This window comes from Heptranchias perlo, chromosome 25 (assembly GCF_035084215.1).
Source record: "Heptranchias perlo isolate sHepPer1 chromosome 25, sHepPer1.hap1, whole genome shotgun sequence".
Taxonomy (NCBI): Eukaryota; Metazoa; Chordata; class Chondrichthyes; order Hexanchiformes; family Hexanchidae; genus Heptranchias; species Heptranchias perlo.
In genome coordinates, this window is record NC_090349.1 from 14,659,924 (window position 1) to 14,681,664 (window position 21,741).

The following is a 21,741-nucleotide window of genomic DNA, read 5'->3' on the forward strand; positions in this document are numbered from 1 at the left end:
CAAGGCCACATTTATTGCCCATTCTTAGTTTCCCTGGGAGCATTAAGAGTCAACCACGTAGTGGTTGGGGCTGGAGTCATGTGTAGGCCAGATGGGGTGGGGGTAATTTTGACTTTGGGCAATATCAGATCACTTCCATTGAAGTCAATAGAAAAGAAAACTGGGAGAGATGTATAATGGGCGGCTGATCTGAATCGCCCGTTTTTACACTATCGCCCAAAATTAGTTTTTATGACAATCTGGTAGCTTTTCATGGTCATTTTCTGGTACTAGCCCACAAATTACCAGATTTATTGAATTCAATTTCACAACTTGCCATGATGGGATTTGAACTCATGAACTCTGGGTTGTTAGTCCAGTAATCCTTTAGCCTGCTGTACCCATTCTAATCATGCAAGAACCACCACCCTCCCCCCATTTCAAACTAACCTATTACTGTCTCATTAGAATCATAAGGGGTTAAATTCGATAACCCCCTGAATCTGGGCGCAGGGGTCGCGGTGCGTGATTAACCAGCACCTGGTCTTTCCGATGCAGGCAGCACGTGAGATTCATGCTTAAATGGTCCAGGCCGTCTATGACATGTTCAGCTCTTCGTGGTTAAGGCAATGCGTTGGCTAAAGCGTTGAAACATATTTACAGAAAAACTTATTAAAATGTTTTACATTAATGTTAATGCAATTAAATATTTCGTATTAAATAAACATAGTATTTCAGACACAATTTTAAGTATTGCCAAAATGGTATCTATCCCTTTAAATTAGTGTTGCAAGCTGATCTAACCCATATTCTCCATACTTTACATGATACCGGCCTTCGTTACCTGCACGTGCGCAAACGCCTTTACCAAGATGGTGTGTGGCGCGTGCGTTCCGGACGTCATTTTGGGACCGAATTTATAGCCCATAGAATCTTACAGCACAGAAGGAGGCCATTTGGCCCATCGTTCTGGCTGTGTGAAAGGGCTGTCCAATTTAGTCCCACACCCCAGCTTTTTCCTCACAACCCTGCAAATTAGTTTTCTTCAAGTACACGTCCATTTGCCTTTTGAAAGTTCCTAGGGAATCCGCTTACACCTCCCTTCCAGGTGGTGCGTTCCAGATCTTAACAACCCTCTGTGTGAAAAAATGTCTCCTCATTTCCCCTCTAGTTCTTTTGCCAATTATTTTAAATCTATGACCTTTGGTCACCGGCCCACTTGCCAGATGAAGCAGTTTCTCCCTACTTGCTCTATCAAAACCCCTCATTATTTTGAATACCTCTATTAGGTCTCTCCTTAGCCTTCTCTGCTTTAAGGAGAACATAAGAAATAGGAGCAGGAGTAGGCCATACGGCCCCTTGTGCCTGCTCCGCCATTCAATAAGATCATGGCTGATCTACCTCAACTCCACTTTCCTGCCCGATCCCCATATCCCTTGATTCCCTTAGCGTCCAAATGTCCATCGATCTCAGTCTTGAATATACTCAACGACTGAGCATCCACTGCCCTCTGGGGTAGAGAATTCCAAAGATTCTCATTCCCAGCTTCTCTGATCTCTCCACATAACTCCATTATTGGAGTCTACTTTAAATAAAGGGATTCTATGTGTAGTCCTGTTGTACCACTCCTACCAGTTCCATCCTGGTTTAGTGCAGTGTGAGCTTATACAGCCAGCTCCTTGATGAGACAAAGCAGAACCCTGCCTGTGGGGACACAGAGTTCTGCTCAATACTGTCCAAATGCTGATTAAACTGGCAATGCTGGCAGAGTGCCAAATGGACAACTGGCTTGCTGCTAACAGTAAAAATCTAGATGTCCAAGGGTCAACCGTGGAACATTTTACATCAGTTGAAGTTATGCTGCAGATTAAGTGATGCCACCAGGGTGCGAGACTACTTCCTGCACATGATCGCCCACCGTTTGCCAAAGTCTCAGGAACTGTTAAATTAGGGGCTTCGCTCCCAGTTCTCCTGCAGTTTATTTGGATTAAACCACACCAAAATGATGCAGAAAAACTGCCGTATAGCTGGGCTATTAAACAACAATTTAGCTACATCATTAAATAAATTTAAAACAGAAATAGACAGTTTCCGAGAAGTAAAGGGAATTAGGGGTTATGGGGAGCCGGCAGGAAATTGGACATGAAGCTGAGTTCGGATCGGTCAATGCCCTGTGGGTGGCGGAGAGGGCCCAGGGGCTGAGTGGCCGGGTCCTGCTCCTACTTCTTGTGTTCTTTAGATTTGAGGTTAGGATCAGATCAGCCATGATCTTATTGAATGGTGGAGCAGGCTCGAGGGGCCGATTGGCCTACTCCTGCTCCTATTTCTTATGCTCTTATGTTCTTATAAATACAAGCTTAAATTTAAGAGATTTAGAACAGACAGTAGGAGAAACTTCTTCATACAGAGAGTTGTGAGGCTGTGGAATTCACTCCCAGGGCTAGTGGTTGAGGCAAAACCATCAGTTAACATTCAAGATTGGATTGGATATGTGGATATGGGAACAGGGTGGGTAAATGTGAATAGAACTATTTGCTTGTGTGGAGGGTAAATGCTGACATGGACTGAAATGGGCCGAATGGCCTGTTTCTCAGTTGTAACTTTTATGCATTCTATGTGTATGGATTGACCCAGTAGAACAGGATGTAGAATGTCTACTTCCTGACCAGGCCCCTCCCCCTATACGGTCCAGGTCATGTACATGTGGGGTCATTTTCTGACTTTGTGTTGTGTGTTGTCGGTGAGCACTCTTGTCTGATGCAAACGAATGAGAAATTCAGGCACGTGACTGCGTGTGATTTTCCAGTCAGAAAATTACTTCTTTGATTTTTACATTTCATAAACTCTTGCGAGTTGAAATCCCGTTGTGTGATATTAACCTACATGTTCGTCTGAAAACCCTTTGCTCACTATTAACACATTAACACACTTGTCACTTATGTCCCAGAGTGGAATGTTAGGAACATTTTTTTAAATTATTCGTTCATGGGATGTGGGCGTCGCTGGCGAGGCCGGCATTTATTGCCCATCCCTCATTGCCCTTGAGAAAGTGGTGGTGAGCCGCCTTCTTGAACCGCTGCAGTCCGTGTGGAACATAGGACCAGGAGTAGGCCAGTCAGTCCCTCAAGCCTGTTCCACCATTCAGTTAGATCATTGTAAACAATTTTACAACACCAAGTAATAGTCCAGCAATTTTATTTTAAATTCACAAGCTTTCGGAGACTTCCTCCTTCCTCAGGTAAATGTTCAGGAGCTCCTTGAAGCCTACGCATTTATACATATAGAACAATACATGGTGTTTACAGAATGCCCCTGCAACTGCCCGTTGCCAAGGCAATCACCGTGTTCAGACAGAGGCTCACAGTTAGATCATGGCCGATCTGTATCTTGACTCCATTTACCCGCCTTGGTTCCATATCCCTTGATGCCCTTACCTAACAAGAATCTGTCAATCTCCATTTTGAAATTTTTAATTGATCCAGCCTCAACAGCTTTTTGGGGGAAGAGAGTTCCAGATTTCCACTTTGTGTGGAAAAAGTGCTTTCTGACATCACCCCTGAACGGCCTAGCTCTAATTTTAAGGTTATTCCCCCTTGTTCTGGACCCCCCCACCAGAGGAAATCGTTTCTCTCTATCTACCCTATCAAATCCTTTAATCATCTGAAACACCTCAATTAGATCACCCCTTAATCGTCTATACTCGAGAGAATACAAGCCCTAGTCTACGCAACCTGGCCTCATAATTTAACCCTTTTAGCCCCGGTATCATTCTGAATTTTAAAAATCGTTCCCAATCACGTTTCACGGATTTATTAATTTTTTTCACCCGAAAACCACAAGACTTGCTGAATTTCCTGAAACCTCGTGATTTTTGTGACTTTCGTGCGATTCGGTTCTGCGTGAGTCTCAATTAACAAAAATACATTTGCTACACACCTGAAATAAGGCAAAGAAATAAAACACAAAGAAATGCTTTCTACAACCAGTGAAGGGGACAAAATCAGTCAGCATAAGTCATTGCTCAGTTGTTTCTTCTTGTAATAATGGATCTCACCACCCACTCACTAAATGAACATTCATTCTCCCCTTGGATCTATTTATTTTTAAATAGTGGGGGAAAAAAACCCCTAAAAATTCCCAGGAAATTAACGGAGATTGAAGAGACCTAGAGGGGAAGTGATTTAAAAACAGAAAATGCTGGAAACACTCGGCAGGTCAGGCAGCATCTGTGGAGAGAGAAACCTTTCAGGTCGATGAAAGGTCACAGACCTGAGACATTAACCCTATCTTTCTCTCTCCACAGATGCTGACCTGCTGAGCGTTTCCGGCTTTTCCTGCTTTTATTTCAGATTTCCAGCATCCGCAATAGTTTGCTTTTTGTTTTAGGGGAAGTGTGTTGTTGTAATGCAGCATTGCGTAACAAATCTCACCAACGTTCTCCACTTGACTGCTGCAGTAGCTGCCCAGGTGCCACTATTTTGGGTGAAAAGTCCCAGAAGCAGTGACAGCAAATTCACAAATCACTAAAAGTAGCGACATAGGTTAATAAGGCCATAAAACATGCAATCCAAGCAAGGGGGTTCATTTCTAGAGGACTGGAATTGAAAAGCAGAGAAGTTACATTAAACTTGTATATAACCTTGGAGTATTGTGATTTCTGGTCTCAATATTACAAAAAGGGATATAGAGGCACTGGAGAAGGTGCAAAAAAGATTCACAAGGATGATACCAGAACTGAAAGGTTATAATTATCAAGAAAGACTGAACAGGCTGGGGCTCTTTTCTCTAGAAAAGAAAAGGCTGAGGGCTATCAGAGATCTTTAAAAGTATGAAGGGGTTTGATAGGGTAGATGTAGAGAGGATGTTTCAACTTGTTGGGGAGTCCAAAACTAGGAGTCATAAATACAAGACAGTCACTAATAAATCCAATAAGGAATTCAGGAGAAACTTCTTTACCCAGAGAGTGGTGAAAATGTGGAACTCACTATCACATGGAGTACTTGAGGCAAATAGCATAGATGCATTTAAGCGTTTCCCAAACTGTGGGGCACACCAAACGTTTCTAAAGTGGGGTGCACCCACAGTTTGGGAAATGCTGCTTTACAGTAAAGACCTGTAGGGTAGGAGCCAGTACCAGAAGAACATAAGAACATAAGAGATAGGAGCAGGAGTAGTCCATACGGCCCCTTGAGTCTGCTCCGCCATTCAGTAAGATCATGGCTGATCTTCGATCTCAACTCCACTTTCCTGCCCAATCCCCATGTCCCATGATTCCCCTAGAGTCCAAAAATCTATCTATCTCAGCCTTGAATATATTCAACGATTCAGCATCCACAGCCCTCCGGGATAGAGAATTCCAAGGATTCACAACCCTCTGAGTGAAGAAATTCCCCCTCATCTCAGTCTTAAATGGCCGACCCCTTATCCTGCCATTATGCCCTTTAGTTCTAGACTCTCCAGCCAGGGGAAACAACGTCTCAGTCTCTACCCTGTCAAGCCCCCTCAGAATCGTATACGTTTCAATAAGATCACCTCTCACTCTTCTAAACTCCAGAGAATATAGGCCCATTTTACTCAACCTCTCCTCATCCCTGGAATTAATCTAGTGAACCTTCATTGCACCGCCTCTAAGGCAAGTATATCCTTCTTTAGATAAGGAGACCAAAATTGTACGCAGTACTCCAGGTGGGGTCTCACCACAGCCCTGAACAACTGTAGAAAGACTTCCTTACTCTTGTACTCCAACCCCCTTGCAATAAAGGCCAACATGCCATTTGCTTTCCTAATTGCCTGCTGTATCTGCATGCTAACTTTTTGTGTTTCTTGTACCAGGACACCCAAATCTCTCTGGACACCAACATTTAATAATTTCTCACCATTTAAAAAATATTCTGTTTTTCTATTCTTCTTCTTACCAAAGTGAATAACCTCACATTTCCCCACATTATACTCCATCTGCCACTTTCTTGCCCACTCACTTAACCTGTCTATATCCCATTACAGACTCTTTATGTCTTCGTCACAGCTTACTTTCCCACCTAGCTTTGTATCGTCAGCAAACTTGGATACATTACACTCGGTCCCTTCATCCAAGTCATTAATAGATTGTAAATAGCTGAGGCCCGAGTACTGATCCTTGCGGTACTCCACCAGTTACAGCCTGCCAACCTGAAAATAACCCATTTATCCCTACTCTCTGTTTTCTGTCCATTAACCAATCCTCTATCCATGCTAATATATTACCCCCAACCCCATGTGCCCTTATCTTGTGTAACAACCTTTTATGTGGCACCTTATCGAATGCCTTCTGAAAATCCAAATATACTACATCCATTGGAGGGAGAGAGAAATCAGGGAACTACAGGCCAGTTAGCCTGACATCAGTAGTCGAGAAAATGCTGGAATTCATTATTAAGGAAGTGGTAACAGGGCACTTAGAAAATCATGGTGTGATTAGGCTGAGTCAACATGGTTTTATGAAAGGGAAATCGTGTTTGTCAAATTTATTAGAGTTTTTTGAGGATGTAACTAGCAGGGTAGATATTTTTATTATTATATTAGGAAAAGTGTGTTTTAATTTTATACTTGATTTATTGATCTTTGTTTTATGTTTTGTAAGTTATCAACCAATATCTAATGTTTACATTTATAGAGGGGGCTCGAGAGTGCTCACCTTCACTACTGTGGGGCGGGAGCCAAAATAGTTTGGGAAACACTGCTTTAAGTGAAAGGTCTGCTGAGAGCAAGTTATTAGCATTTCACAGGCAAGCCACGAGGTGGAGCACCTTCCCCACGCAGGAGGCACATCCCAGACAAGAGGGCAATAGCACTGCATGTGGAAGGCAGGTTACTGGGGCCAGTGCAGCTGTGCAGCAGGGAGGTGCTGTGCAGTGCAGGGAGTCACTCGAGCAGAACCGAACGCAGCATTGTGTCTCTCTGATTGTTTCCTTCTCCCAACGTTTTCCCCGTGTCTGCTCCTAATTTTAAAGGGCTACAATGAGAGGGACACAGCCCGAGTTTGAATGATATGGGCTTGCTCCTTCTTCCCCTGTCTGCACGCCTAAAGTTTGTTCAGAGACCTGAGGAAGGTTTTCACCTTTAAAATAACTAGTGATCGCCCGTGGCGATGCCCAACGGAGAGGTTGTGGGGTGGGGGATGGGGTAGTCAAGACAAGGCCAATTAGGTCAACAGGGTTAGAGGGCAGGGAGATAACCGAACCAAGCTGGGGGAGGAGGCACATTGGAGGGGGGAAGGCGGAGAGGAAGAGAATAAGGGGGGGGGCGGGAGGGAGACTGGGGATTGAGTGAGCAGGAGGACAGAGTCGGGCAGAGGAAGGAAGGCAGTGAAGAGATGGGGAGAGGAGGAAGAGCGAGGGATGATGAAAGGGGAAGAGGAGGAGAGAAGGGGAGGAAACAGTTAAAGAGAAGAGGAGGGAAGAGCGCGTGGGATGAGGGAAAGGAGAGGAGGAATATGAGGAAAGGAGGAAGGGGAGGTGAGAGAGTGGAGGAAAGCAGGACGGAGCAAGGAGAAATGTGAGGGTGAGAGGAGAAGGTGAGGGGCAAGGGGAGGTCTGCCTCAGTGTGGGGGGAGGGGGCTGGGGCACTAATTTGCCTGAAATCCATGGAATGAAAATCGGTGAGTTATACAACAGGCGGGAGATCCACTCTGCCTGATTACCGGCCAGGCGACAATGTTGAAAATTACCCCACGTGCCGTCGATCGGCTGAGACTTTAAACCGAGACCCCGTCTGCCCTCTCAGGTGGATGTAAAAGATCCCATGCCACTATTTCGAAGGAGAGCAGAGAAGTTATCTCCTGAATAGTTTTTATCCCTCAACCGGTCATGAAAGACGCTATATAAATGCAAATCTTTTTCTTTTACTTCAAAAGGTTAAATCACCCTAGAAACGATTTAATTGTTAAATGGAGCTCCGCCTCTCCCGATTCTCCCTCTCCCATACGGCACGTCCTCCTTGTAATTTATCTGTTACTGATCTGCACTGAGGTTTACTCCACCTGCTCACTTGCCTTTTAAGAAATCCTCACAATGATGCAGTTATAGTAAAGCCAAAATTGCTGCGTAGCTGGCAGTATAAATGGTTATGGGGAGAGGTCAAAGATTGCAAGGTGAAAGGTTACATGGGGTTGGGGGTCACCGCTTCCTTAACAAATTCTACTTTAACCACTGTAGTGAAGGAGGGACTCCTGCCGGATATACAACAATTGGCATTTAAATAGCACCCTTAACGTAGAATTATGTCCCAAAGTGCTTCAAAGAGGTGTAATAACAAAAAATAGGGTTGAAAAGTGTAAATACAAGTAAATCAATAAAGAATATATTGAAGTAAAATCGGCATTCAGTCACAATCTGCAGCCTTTGAATGGGCAAGATTTGTGTGCTACTGTCTGCACTAACTCTAATATTAACTGCGGTCCAGTATATTCCCAGTTTCCCATTGCTGTTTTAAGTTACCAAAGGGATTGTTCTTAACTTTGGTTATTACAAAGCATGGAATGAGAAAAGGCCACTTAAACCACCCTGGGTTGCACTGTCCATCAACGCATTTAAATAACAAACAGAAATGTGACAGGAATGCGTTAACTGGTGGGCTAAAGATGGATTACAGAGGAAAGTTAGCGGAAGGACACAAGTTTGAGTCTCAATCTACTTCGTTCCTGGTACCATGGAATAATGCTGCAGGCACAGTCATAGTGCTAAGACACTCTAAACAGCAGAGCAGCACCAGCAAAGCTTAGCCCACTCTAAATCATGAGGGTTGTGGGTTCAAGTCCCGCTCCAGAGACTTGAGCAACTAATCTAGACTGACACTTCAGTGCAGTACTGAGGGAGGGCTTCATTGTCAGAGGTACCGTCTTTTGGATGAGATGTTAAACCAAGGCCCCATCTGCCCTCTCAGGTGAACATAAAAGATCCCATGGCACTATTTCGAAGAAGAGTAGGAGAGTTTTCCTTGGTGTCATGGCCAATATTTATCCCTCAACCAACATCACAAAAACAAATTATCTGGTCATTATCATATTGCTGTTTGTGGGAGCTTGAGCATAAATTGGCTGCTGCATTTCCTAGATTACAAAAGTGACTAGTCTTCAAAGATACTTCATTGGCTGTAAAGCGCTTTGAGATGCCTTGAGGTCGTGAAAGGCGCTATATAAATGCAAGTTCTTTCTTTTACATTACTCTGGACCACTGATATTTCTAATGGTTCCCTCGGGCGGAGGGCCCTGCAGTATGTCCAATCATCATTGAGTAGATTTCCAAACAGCTCAAGTCAAATCTTGGCCATATGGTTGTTGATAACGACAATAAACATTTTCATTCTATATAATCTTTATTATTTTATTTGCATTTCCAGTTTTCAATTCTATTTCCTGCAGCATAGGGGAATGGGTGAAATTAAAACTGTTCCCTAGCAATAGTTCTCTACATTCTTGCCTGGCATTAGCGAGTCTGCTTGTGTTCTCTCTCTCTCTCTCTCTCGCTCTGTCTCACTCTCTCTCCTTCTCTCCCTCGCACTCTCTTGCTCAGTGTATGTGCGTGTCTCTCTCTGGTAGGGTGTGCCACCTAGTTTCCTAGCTGTGAAATGGCAAAACCTCTGTGTGTTGTACCTTTAATGCCCTCAAGTCACTTTACCATTGCTTTTGTGAAACCAGGTGGATTGGGTAGGTAAGGAGATCATTGAGGAGGAAAGGATTGGATTGGTCGGCAATTACATTAATGAGCTGTTGCAGATGCAAAATGATAGATTTTACTGAGAGACAAGAGCAGGAGAGACGATCAGGCTCAGTTTTTTGGCGAGTTAGCGTTGCTGATCAGAATATTTAATGATGTGATCCTGAGTGTTAGAGGAGTTGCCAGTGTCTGTCACTGGATTGAAAAGTCAGATATTTCAGGACTGTCTAGCTTTCTCTTCTGTTTAAATAAACCGATAATTTGTTAGTTAATTGTTTTATTAACTCTAATGCTCAGTACTTTTATCCCAGGGTTGGTTATTATGTCTGTATCTTAACTTTGCTACACAGCTAACCTGCCCTGCTAATGTTTGCAAAAGAATTCTCTGCTTAACATCAATGGAACCCGGGATAGCGCCCCCCTGTGGGAGATGGCGCCAGGCTGATGTGCTTTGCTGTAATATTAAGAGCTTGTGTATCCCAACTCCCACCAGGTCCCGTTCACCCATCACCCCTGTGCTCGCTGACCTACATTGGCTCCCTGTCCAGCAACACCTCGATTGAAAATTCTCAACCTTGTGTTTAAATCCATCCATGGCCTCACCCCTCCCTATCTGAAACCTCCTCCAGCCCTACAACCCTCTGAGAACACTGCGTTCTTTCAATTCTGGCCTCCTGTGCATCCTCTATTTCCTTCACCCCACCATTGGCGGCCGTGCGTTCTGCTGTCAAGGCCCTAAGTTCTGGAATTCCCTCCCTAAACCTCTCTGCCTCTCTACCACTCTCTCCTCCTTTTAAGATGCTCCTTAAAACCTATCTCTTCGAACAAGCTTCTGGTCACCTGTCTTAATAACACTTTATGGGGCTTGGTGTAATTTTTGTTTGATAATGTTCCTGTGAAGCGCCTGGGGATGTTTTAATACGTTAACGACGCTATATAAATGCAAGTTGTTGTCGTTGTTTGCTACTGATAGGAAAAGATATCATTAACATTCTCCCACTGACCAGCCATTCTTACTCCACCAGCCCCCAGTACGGTGCGGGACAGCAGTGTTGCTACGATGCCAAAGGCAGACAGATTCTGACCGGAGACTCCATTGGAGGCAGCACCCCTGACCGAGGGCACGACTGGGGCTCCCCGCCGTATCTGAAACCCCCGAGGATCCCCGGCTTCTCTCACGGCCTCTACGATGTGATTAGTTTCTATTACTGCTGCTTGTGGTCTGATAACTGCCAGTACTACTTCATGCACCGGCCTTCGAGCGACTGCGTCACTTACAACCCTCCAAAAGTCGGTAAGTGATGCCAACAACAGAGATTTATCAGTCCAGTGATGCATGAAGGAACAGTTTAGACAATAATGGACAGTCTAAGTGCCTGTGGAGAACGTCTTGCCAAACTAGATGAAAACTAAAGTTTGTTTGTCAGAGCTGTTCTCAATTTGACAAACCAGTCCAAATCCATTTTCTATTATGCAACACTGAACATGCCATTTTAGGGTAATCAACTGCAGCTTATTTCTCTATTAATGTACAGTTCCAGCATTAGGATTGCTAAAGGGGCGTTGTCGTAGTTTTTGACGAGGATTGGTGGACGTTCTATTTCTGGAAACTGTCGATAGGCCGCACGACGAATGCTCTGGCTTCATAGAAAGAGCTCGAGCCACACAGATACTTGAGCCGATGCCGCCCGAGCTGTTGACTATCTTGCGGTGCAGTTCTATCCGGTCGCTGTTGCATTACTTTGCAGTAACGCGGAGGTGACAGCATAACTCTGGAGACTGATTCTAATCTGACAGCAGGACGTAACAGCGTGAGATCCCCTGGAAGGCGGCCATTTTACACCACTTGAGCAAAACGTCAAGCTAAGTTTAAAAAGTCTGTTCGGCCCTATATGAATTTCAACGGAGCTTTTTAGCAGTGATTTGGAGCCTGGGCACTCCCGCCTGCACTGTCAAAATGTTTAAATTTACCGGACAGGGAACAGAGTTTTACGCACAGTGGGAGTCATTTTGACTTTGGGCGATAATGTAAAACGGGTGATCAGCTGCCCGAAACAGGCCATTCGGATCAACGGGTCCATGCCGGTGTTTATGCTCCACATGAGCCTCCTCCCTCCCTACTTAATCTAATCCTATCAGCACATCCTTCTATTCCTTTCTTCCTCATGTGTTGATCTAGCTTCCCCCTAAATGCATCTGTGCTAGTCGCCTCAACTACTCCTTGTGATCGTGAGTTCCACACTCTCACCATTCTCTGGGTAATGAAGTTTCTCCTGAAATCCCTATTGGATTTATTAGTCACTATCTTATATTTATGGCCCCTAGTTCTGGTCTCCCCCACAAGTGGAAACATCTTCTCTATGTTTACCCTTTCAAACCCTTTCATAATCTTAAAGACCTCTATCAGGTCACCCCTCAGTCTTCTATTTTCTAGAGAAAAGAGCCCCAGCCTGCTCAATCTCAGTTCTGGTATCATCCTAGTAAATCTTTTTTGCACCTTCTCCAGTGCCTCTACATCCTTTTTGTAATATGGAGACCAGAACTGTGCACTGTACTCCCAGTGTGGTCTAACCAAGGTTCTATATAAATTTAACACCACTTCTCTGCTTTTCAATTCTATCCCTGTAGAAGTGAACCCCAGTGCTTGGTTTGCTTTTTTTATGGCCTTATTAACCTGCATTGCTACTTTTAATGATTTGTGTATCTGTACCCCCAGATCCCTCTGCTCCTCTACCCCATTTAGACTCTTCTTTTCCAAGCAGTATGTGGCCTCCTTATTCTTCTGAACTAAATGTACCACCTCACACTTATCTACATTGAAATTAATTTGCCAATTACACATCCATTCTGCAAGTTTATTAATGTCTTCCTGTATTTAGTCACACTTCTCAGTATTAATTATACCCCCGAATTTTGTGTCGTTCGCAAATTTTGAAATTGTACTTCCGATTCCAGAGTCCAAGTTGTTTATGTAAATTGTGAACAACAGTGGTCCCAGCACTGATCCTTGTGGAACACCACTTCCCACCTTTCCCCAGTCTGAGGGTATGGTAGCATAGTGGTTATGTTACTGGACTAGTAATCCAGAGGCCTGGACGAATAACTCCAGAGTCATGAGTTCAAATCCTGCTACGGCAGCTGGGGAATTTAACTTCAATTCATTAAACAAAATCTGGAATTAAAATACTAGTATTAGTAATGGTGGCCATGAAACTATCGGATTGTCGTAAAAACCCATCTGGTTCACTAATGCCCTTTAGGGAAGGAAACCTGCCGTCCTTACCTGGTCTGGCTAAAATGTGACTCCAGACCCACAGCAATGTGGTTGATTCTTAATTGCCCTCTGAAATGGCCTAACAAACCACTCAGTTGTAAAATGTCATAATAAGAATAAAACCGGACAGACCACTAGGCACCGGACATGACTGAAGGCAAACCAAGCCCAGTTGACCCTGCAAAGTCCTCCTCACTAACATCTGGGGACTTGTGCCAAAATTGGGAGAGCTGTCCCACAGACTAGTCAAGCAATAGCCATACTCACAGAATCATACCTTGCAGACAATGTCCCAGACTCTTCCATCACCATCCCTTAGTATGTCCTGTGCCACTGGCAGGACAGATTGAACAGAGGTGGCGGTACAGTGATATACAGTCAGGAGGGAGTGACCCTGGGAGTCCTCAACATTGACTCTGGATCTCATGGCATCAGGCCAAACATGGACAAGGAAACCTCCATCAGCTGATTAATCAGTCCTCCTCCATGTTGCACACCACCTGGAGGAAGTACTGAGGTTATTCAAGGGCACAGAATGTACTCTGGATGGGGGACTTCAATGTCCATCACCAAGAATGGCTGAGCTGGCCAAGTCCTGAAGGACACAGCTGCCAGACTGGGCCTGCAGCAGGTGGTGAGCGAACAAACACGAGGGAAAAACTTACTTGTCCTCACCAATCTACCTGTCGCAAATGCATCTGTCCATGACAGTATTGGCAGGAGGGACCACTGCACAGTCCTCATGGAGACGAAGTCCCGTACTTCGCACTGAGGACACCATCCAACGTGTTGTGTGACACGACCACCGTGCTAAATGGGATAGATTCAGAACAGATCTAGCAGCTCAAAACTGGGCATCCATGAGGCACTGTGGGCCATCAGCAGCAGCAGAATTGTATTCCAGCACAATCTGTAACCTCATGGCCTGGCATATTCCTCACTCTACCATTACCAACAAGCCAGGGGATCAACCCTGGCTCAAAGAGGATGCCAGGAGCAGCACCAGGCGCACCTAAAAATGAGGTGCCAACCCGGTGAAGCTACAACTCAGGACGACATGCATGCTAAACAGCAGAAGCAACATGCTATAGACAGAGCTAAGTGATTCCACAACCAACGGATCAGATCAAAGCTCTGCAGTCCTGCCACATCCAGTCGTGAATGGTGGTGGACAATTAAACAACTAATGGGAGGAGGAGGCTCTGTAAACATCCCCATCCTCAATGATGATGGAGTCCAGCACGTGAGTGCAAAAGACAAGGCTGAAGTGTTTGCAACCATCTTCAGCCAGAAGTGCCGAGTGGATGATCCATCTCGGCCTCCTCCCGATATCCCCACCATCACAGAAGCCAGACTTCAGCCAATTAGATTCACTCCACGTGATAACAAGAAACGGCCGAGTGCACTGGATACAGCAAAGGCAATGGGCCCCAGCTGTAGTGCTGAAGACTTGTGCTCCAGAACTAGTCGCGCCTCTAGCCAAACTGTTCCAGTACAGCTACAACACTGACATCTACCCGACAATGTGGAAAATTGCCCAGGTATGTCCTGTCCACAAAAAGCAGGACAAATACAATCCGGCCAATTACCGTCCCATCAGTCTACTCTCAATCATCAATAAAGTGATGGAAGGTGTCGTCGACAGTGCTATCAAGCGGCACTTACTCACCAATAACCTACTCACTGATGCTCAGTTTGGGTTCCGCCAGGACCACTCGGCTCCAGACCTCATTACAGCCTTGGTCCAAACATGGACAAAAGAGCTGAATTCCAGAGGTGAGGTGAGAGAGACTGCCCTATGACTTCAAGGCAGCATTTGACCAAGTGTGGCACCAAGGAGCCCTAGTAAAATTGAAGTCAATGGGAATCAGGGGGAAAACTCTCCAGTGACTGGAGTCATACCTAGAACAAAGGAAGATGGTTGTGGTTGTTGGAGGCCAATCATCTCAGCCCCAGGGCATTGCTGCAGGAGTTCCTCAGGGCAGTGTCCTAGGCCCAACCATCTTCAGCTGCTTCATCAATGACCTTCCCTCCATCATAAGGTCAGAAATGGGGATGTTCGCTGATGATTGCACAGTGTTCAGTTCCATTCGCAACCCCTCAAATAATGAAGCAGTCCGAGCCCGCATGCAGCAAGACCTGGACAACATCCGGCTTGGGCTGATAAGTGGCAAGTAACATTCGTGCCAGGCAATGACCATCTCCAACAAGAGAGAGTCTAACCACCTCCCCTTGACATTCAACGGCATTACCATTGCCGAATCCCCCACCATCAACATCCTGGGGGTCACCAGAAACTTAACTGGACCAGCCATATAAATACTGTGGCTACAAGAGCAGGTCAGAGGCTGGGTATTCTGTGGCGAGTGACTCACCTCCTGACTCCCCAAAGCCTTTCCACCATCTACAAGGCACAAGTCAGGAGTGCGATGAAATACTCTCCACTTGCTTGGATGAGTGCAGCTCCAACAACATTCAAGAAGCTCGACACCATCCAGGACAAAGCAGCCCGCTTGATTGGCACCCCATCCACCACCCTAAACATTCACTCCCTTCACCAGTGGGCACACAGTGGCTGCAGTGTGTACCATCCACAGGATGCACTCCTGCAACTCGCCAAGGCTTCTTCGACAGCACCTCCCAAACCCGTGACCTCTACCACCTAGAAGGACAAGAGCAGTAGGCACATGGGAACAACACCACCTGCACGTTCCCCTCCAAGTCACACACCATCCCGACTTGGAAATATATCGCCGTTCCTTCATCGTCGCTGGGTCAAAATCCTGGAACTCCCTTCCTAACAGCACTGTGGGAGAACCTTCACCACACGGACTGCAGCAGTTCAAGGCGGCGGCTCACCACCACCTTCTCAAGGGCAATTAGGGATGGGCAATAAATGCCAGCCTCGCCAGCGACGCCCACATCCCATGAATGAATAAAAAAAACAGTAGCTACCCTTAACCCCTGCTCTCTGTTTTCTGTTCTGTAGCCAGCTTGTTATCAATTCCGCTACTTGTCCACTGATTCCAAATGCTCTGACCTTAATCATGAGTCTACGATCCCTACTCTGATTTTTCATTTGTTATTGATGTGTCTGTAGAATACTTTACTATTTCTTCTTATATTCCTTGACAATTTAATTTCATAGTTTCTTTATGAATCATAGAATCATAGAATGGTTACAGCACAGAAGGACGCCATTCTGTCTGGCTCTTTGTAAGAACAATCCAGTTCGTTCCATTCCCCCGCCCTTTCCCCGTGGCTCTGCAAATTTTTTCCCTTCAAGTATTTATCCAATTCCTTTTTGAAAGTCACGATTGAATCTGTTTCCACCACCCTTTCAGGCAGCACATTCCAGATCATAACAACTCGCTGCCTAAAGAAAGTTTTTCCTCATGTCGCCTTTGGTTCTTTTGCCAATCACCTTAAATCTGTGTCCTCTGGTTCTTGACCCTTCCGCCAATGGGAACAGTTTCTCTTTATTTACTTTATCTAAACCCATCATGATTTTGAACACTTGTATCAAATCTCCTCTTAACCTTCTCTGCTCTAAAGAGAACAACCCCAGCTTCCCCAGTCTATCCACGTAACTGAAGTCCCTCATCTCTGGAACCATTCTAGTAAATCTCTTCTGCACCCTCTCAAAGGCCTTCACATCCTTCCTAAAGTGTGGTGCCCAGAACGGGACACAATACTCCAGCTGTGGCCGAACCAGTGTTTTATAAAGGTTCAACATTACTTCCTTGCTTTCGTACTCTATGCCTCTATTTATAAAGCCCAGGATCCCGTATGCTTTTTTAACTGCTTTCTCAACCTGTCCTGCCACCTTCGACGATTTGTGCACATATACCCTCAGGTCTCTCTGTTCCTGCACCCCCTTTAGAATTGTACCATTTAGTTTATATTTGCCTCTCCTCATTCTTCCTGCCAAAATATATCATTTCGCACTTCTCTGCGTTAAATTTGATCTGCCATGTGTCCGCCCATTCCACCAACCTGTCTATGTTCTCTTGAAGTCTATCACTATCCTCCCCAATGTTTACTACACTTCCAAGTTTTGTGTCATCTGCAAATTTTGAAATTGTGACCTGTACACCCAAGTCCAAGTCATTAATTTATGTCAAGAAAAGCAGTGGTCCCAGTACCGAACCCTGGGGAACACCACTTTACACCTCCCTCCAGCTGAAAAACAACCGTTCACCACTACTCTCTGTTTCCTATCACTTCGCCAATTTTGTATCCATGCTGCCACTGCCCCTTTTATGCCCTTTTGCCTTCCTAATTGTTTTTTAAAACTTCTTTCTAACCTTTTCATATTCCCTTTTGTATCCATGGTGTGTCATTGTGGCTAGTTTGTTCTTGCTTATCAGTGGGATATATTTCTCCTGGACTCTATTGATCACCGTTTTAAATGTTTCCCACTGCTGTTCTATTTCTTTGTTTGTCAGTACATTTTTCCAGTTTATTTTCCCTAGTTCCATTCTCATCCCCTGAAAGTCATCTTTTTTCCAATTTATTACTTTGGTCTCAATCTTTATCTTAAACCTTATTATGTTGTGATCACTATTGCCTAGATGATCTCCTATGCTTATTCTCTTATTTGTTCTGGTTCATTTCCCATTACTAGATCCAGCAGTGCTCTCTCTCTTGTTGGGCTTTTTACATACTGGATAAGAGAGGAGTCCTGCACACATTGTAAAAACTCCATTCCGTGTACTCCTGTACCTATCTCTTCTTGCCAGTTTATTTGGGGATCGTTAAAATCTCCCATGATTATTATTCTATGTCCTTTACTCATTTCACATATTTGTTTACATATTTCTTCCTCCACTGCCTTTCCACTATTCGGTGGTCTGCAGTATACCCCTATTGGCATGATCGATCCCTTATCTTTTATTTCAATCTATATGGATTCTGTTTCTATCCTTTTGTTAGTTATGTCCCTTTTTTCTACTGCCATTATATTATCTCTAATTAGTACATCTACTCCACCCCTCTTCCTTCCCTATCCTCTCTGATTATGTTACAACCTGCAATATTTAGTTGCCAGTCCTGTTCTTTATGTAGCCATGTTTCTGTTATTCCTGCTACATCTGGTTCCTTGCTATGGATTATTGCCTCCAATTCTTCCATTTTATTTTGGATGCTGTGTGCACTGCTATACAGGCGGTTTAATTTGTCTTTAATATCTATTCCTTTTATTTTTTTAACAGTCCTTTTATACTTCTGTTTTATAACTCTATTTGTTCCTTGACCGTTTGTATTCTTTATTCCTTACCCTGCTCTGACCTTTACGCTCATCTCCTGTTTCTTTTATCTTTAGGCTTTTGCTATTGCTACCAGATCCCTCCCATCTTGTTAGTGTAAAGCGTTATCTGCCGCCCTATTTATCCTTTCCACTAGGACTCTGGTCCCACTCTGGTTCAGGTGGAGTCTGTCCCATCGGTACAGCTCCTGTCCCGGTCCTGGTGCCAGTGTCCCATGAAATGGAACCCCTCCTTCCCACGCACTCACCTTTCTGATCTGCCTATCCCTGTGCTAATTAGCACGTGGCTCGGGTAGTAATCCTGAGATTACCACCCGTGAGGTCCTGCTTTTTAATTTAGTTCCTAGCTTCTGATATTCCCGTAGCAGGACCTCCTCCTTGTTTTTCCTTATGTCATTGGTGCCGACATGGATCACGACAACTGGATCATCCCTCTCCCTTTCCAAGTTCCTCTCCAGTTGCTCCGAGATGTCCTTTACCCTTGCACCAGGTAGGCAACACACCCTCCTGGACTCTTGGTTGCGACTGCAGAGGACTATCTATTCCCCTGATTGTAGAATCCCCTTATGGCTACAATCTTTCTATTCTGATCCTCCCCCCTCCTCCCCCATCTTGGACTACCTCATGCTCCACGGTGCCATGGTTAGCATTCTGGGCATCCTCCCTGCAGCCTTCATCATTACCCTCACAGGTATTAAGTACCTCGTACCTGTTGGATAGGACCAGTGTATACGGGACCTCCTTCTCTACCTCCCCTAGGTTCCCACTAGCCTGCTGACTAACAGTCACACTCTCCCCTTCCTGCATCTGTGCTTTTCTTTGAGGTGTGACTGCTTTCTCCAGAATACAATCTAGATATTCCTCCCCCTCCATTATGTGTCGGAGTGTCTCTAACTCGCACTCCAGCTCAAAGATTCTGAGCTGGAGTGTTTCAAGCCAGAGACATTTAATGTGGATGTGGCAATCTGGGACAGTCTCACTGCCAACAAACTCCCACATATTAGTCCCAACACACAATATTTATTGTCAATAGTTTATTTCTAGGACTAATAGAATCACTTGAGAGCTAGATTATATTTATTAAATGGATTTAGCTTGATTTTGAAATAATTAGTAATTATTTAGTTTTTTAATCTTTTTTTTAAATTTAAGTTTTAAAAGTTGATAGATTAATTTATAGTGCCTTAGTTTAAATCGCATGAGAACATAAGAAATAGGAGCAGGAGTACGGCCCCTCGAGCCTGCTCCGCCATTCAATAAGATCATGGCTGATCTTCCACCTCAACTCCACTTTCCCGTCCGATCCCCATATCCCTTGATTCCCCTAGAATCCAAAAATCTATCAATCTCAGCCTTGAATATACTCAATGACTCAGCATCCACAGCCCTCTGGGGTAGAGAATTCCAAAGATTCACAGCCCTCTGAGTGAAGAAATTCCTCCTCATCTCAGTCTTAAATGGCCGACCCCTTATCCTGAGACTATGCCCCCTAGTTCTAGACTCTGCAGCCAGGGGAAACAACCTCTCAGCATCCACCCCGTCAAGCCCCCTCAGAATCTTATATGTTTCAATGAGATTCACTTAGCACCTCCTTCCCCCTCTGCACCTAATTCCCACACTGACCAAATTCCCAGTTGAAAGTCCTCACTCTGTTAGCAATTCGCTCCGTTAGAAGTTCACTCTCTATCCTTACCAACCTCTGCGCTCAAGCTCAGTTCAATATTCTATTGTCTTTGCTGATCATGAAACACTGAGATCCAAAATGAAGCACTTAGGAGCTCCACTCTTCCCCAGCCTACTAGCGGTTCATGATGTTAGAGGTGTCTGCCAAGAAAGATCATTGGAAACATCCTTCACCCCACCATTGGCGGCCATGCCTTCAGCCGTCTAGGTCCTAAGCTCTGGAATTCCCAGTTATACCGCGGGAGACGAGCCCAATTTCCCTCAGTGCAGCTTCATTAGATATGCAGGGCTGGCCCCAGGCTGTCCAACTCTGGGAGGACAGGAAATGCTGTGCTGCTGCAGCAGCTGAAGGGATCAGGCCAGCCATGTAGTGTTTGCAACCACGTGGCTCAGTGCGGTGCCCGAGGCTGGTGCTTCATCAGGGCACAGGTTTAAAGACTCTTTAAACCTCTTTGAACCTCTCTGCTTCTCTCTCCTCCTTTAAGACGCTCCTTAAAACCTACCTCTTTGACCAAGATTCCGTTCGTCTGTCCTAATGTCTCCTTCTTTGGCTTGGTGTCAATTTTTTGTCTGATTCCGCTACTGTGAAGCACCTTGGGACGTTTTACTACGTTAAAGGTGCTGAATAAAAGCAAGTTGTTGTAGCGATCAGGTTTGCCGAAGTGGATTCTGACAGTTTTCTGCCACAAGGTGGCACTGTAAGCAGCCCAACCATCCAATCGACGAGTCTTTAAACCTGTGCCCTGATGAAGCACCAGCCTCGGGCACCGCACTGAGCCGCGTGGTTGCAAACACTACATGGCTGGCCTGATCCCTTCAGCTGCTGCAGCAGCACAGCATTTCCTGTCCTCCCAGAGTTGGGCAGCCTGGGGCCAGCCCTGCATATCTAATGAAGCTGCACTGAGGGAAATTGGGCTCGTCTCCCCCCAGTATAACTGGAGAACAGTTCTAGCGAACCTCTGGTGGTAAATCTGTAGGAGCCCCTAGTCTCCGAAACACGGTGTGATGATTGCGGTTTTGTCCTCTGGAAGCGGCACAAGGGTTTTTCTTCCCTGTGCTCCGTGTTCTCCCCTCTCAATGCCACAATTTGTGAGGTGTTCCCCATAGTGGACAGGCTGTGAACTGTGACCTAACGATCACTGGCAGATTTGAGTGACAAACAGATCCTTGGGGCTAGATTTTTAACTTGCCACCCGGGTCAACGGAAATGAAAACTGGACGGTATCTATAACGGACGGTCGATCCCCAACACCAGTTGTAGCCCAAACGGCAGGTTAAAAATTACCCCCTTGATTCTGAGATTTTAAACCGAATCGTAAAAACAAGGACATTTGGAGGTCATCCTTTTATCAAAAATAAATTAATATATATAAAATAACAGTTCCAAAGTTTAACAACTGATGTCGGACTTCTTCAACTCTTTTCCAGGCACAGCATTTGGAGACCCTCATCTCTTTACCTTTGATGGCGCTAACTTCACCTTCAATGGGCGGGGGGAGTACACACTGCTAAAGGGAGAAGGAAACGACACGAATGGAATATTGAGAGTCCAAGGAAGGACAGAACGAGTCAAGACTATAAACGGTAAGACTCCTGCAGCGAACATTTACCACGAAGCAGCTTCCCTGTGTGTCCCTTTCATGGTTTAAGATCCCATTCCCATTTCTCGACATGTTGCTGAGTTGGACCACACTCCAGTCTGTGTGTTATCGTGTATGTATATACCCTTTATAATAACTCAATGGACTGAAATTCCTCTTTTCTATATCGCCCGCCTCCGCTCCTGCCTCAGCCCATCTGCTGCAGCTGAAACCCTCATCCATGCTTTTGTTGTCTATTCCATGCTT

General features: G+C 45.1%; 1 protein-coding gene across 1 annotated transcript in view; it reads left to right on the forward strand.

The window, feature by feature from the left end:
• susd2 (sushi domain containing 2) overlaps window positions 1–21,741 on the forward strand; it is a 124,586-nt gene that overhangs the window by 64,747 nt on the left and 38,098 nt on the right. The window contains exons 9-10 of the mRNA XM_068005679.1: window positions 10,697–10,965; window positions 21,323–21,478. Of these exons, the coding sequence (XP_067861780.1) occupies window positions 10,697–10,965; window positions 21,323–21,478 (425 nt within the window). The remainder of the gene's footprint in view (window positions 1–10,696; window positions 10,966–21,322; window positions 21,479–21,741) is intronic.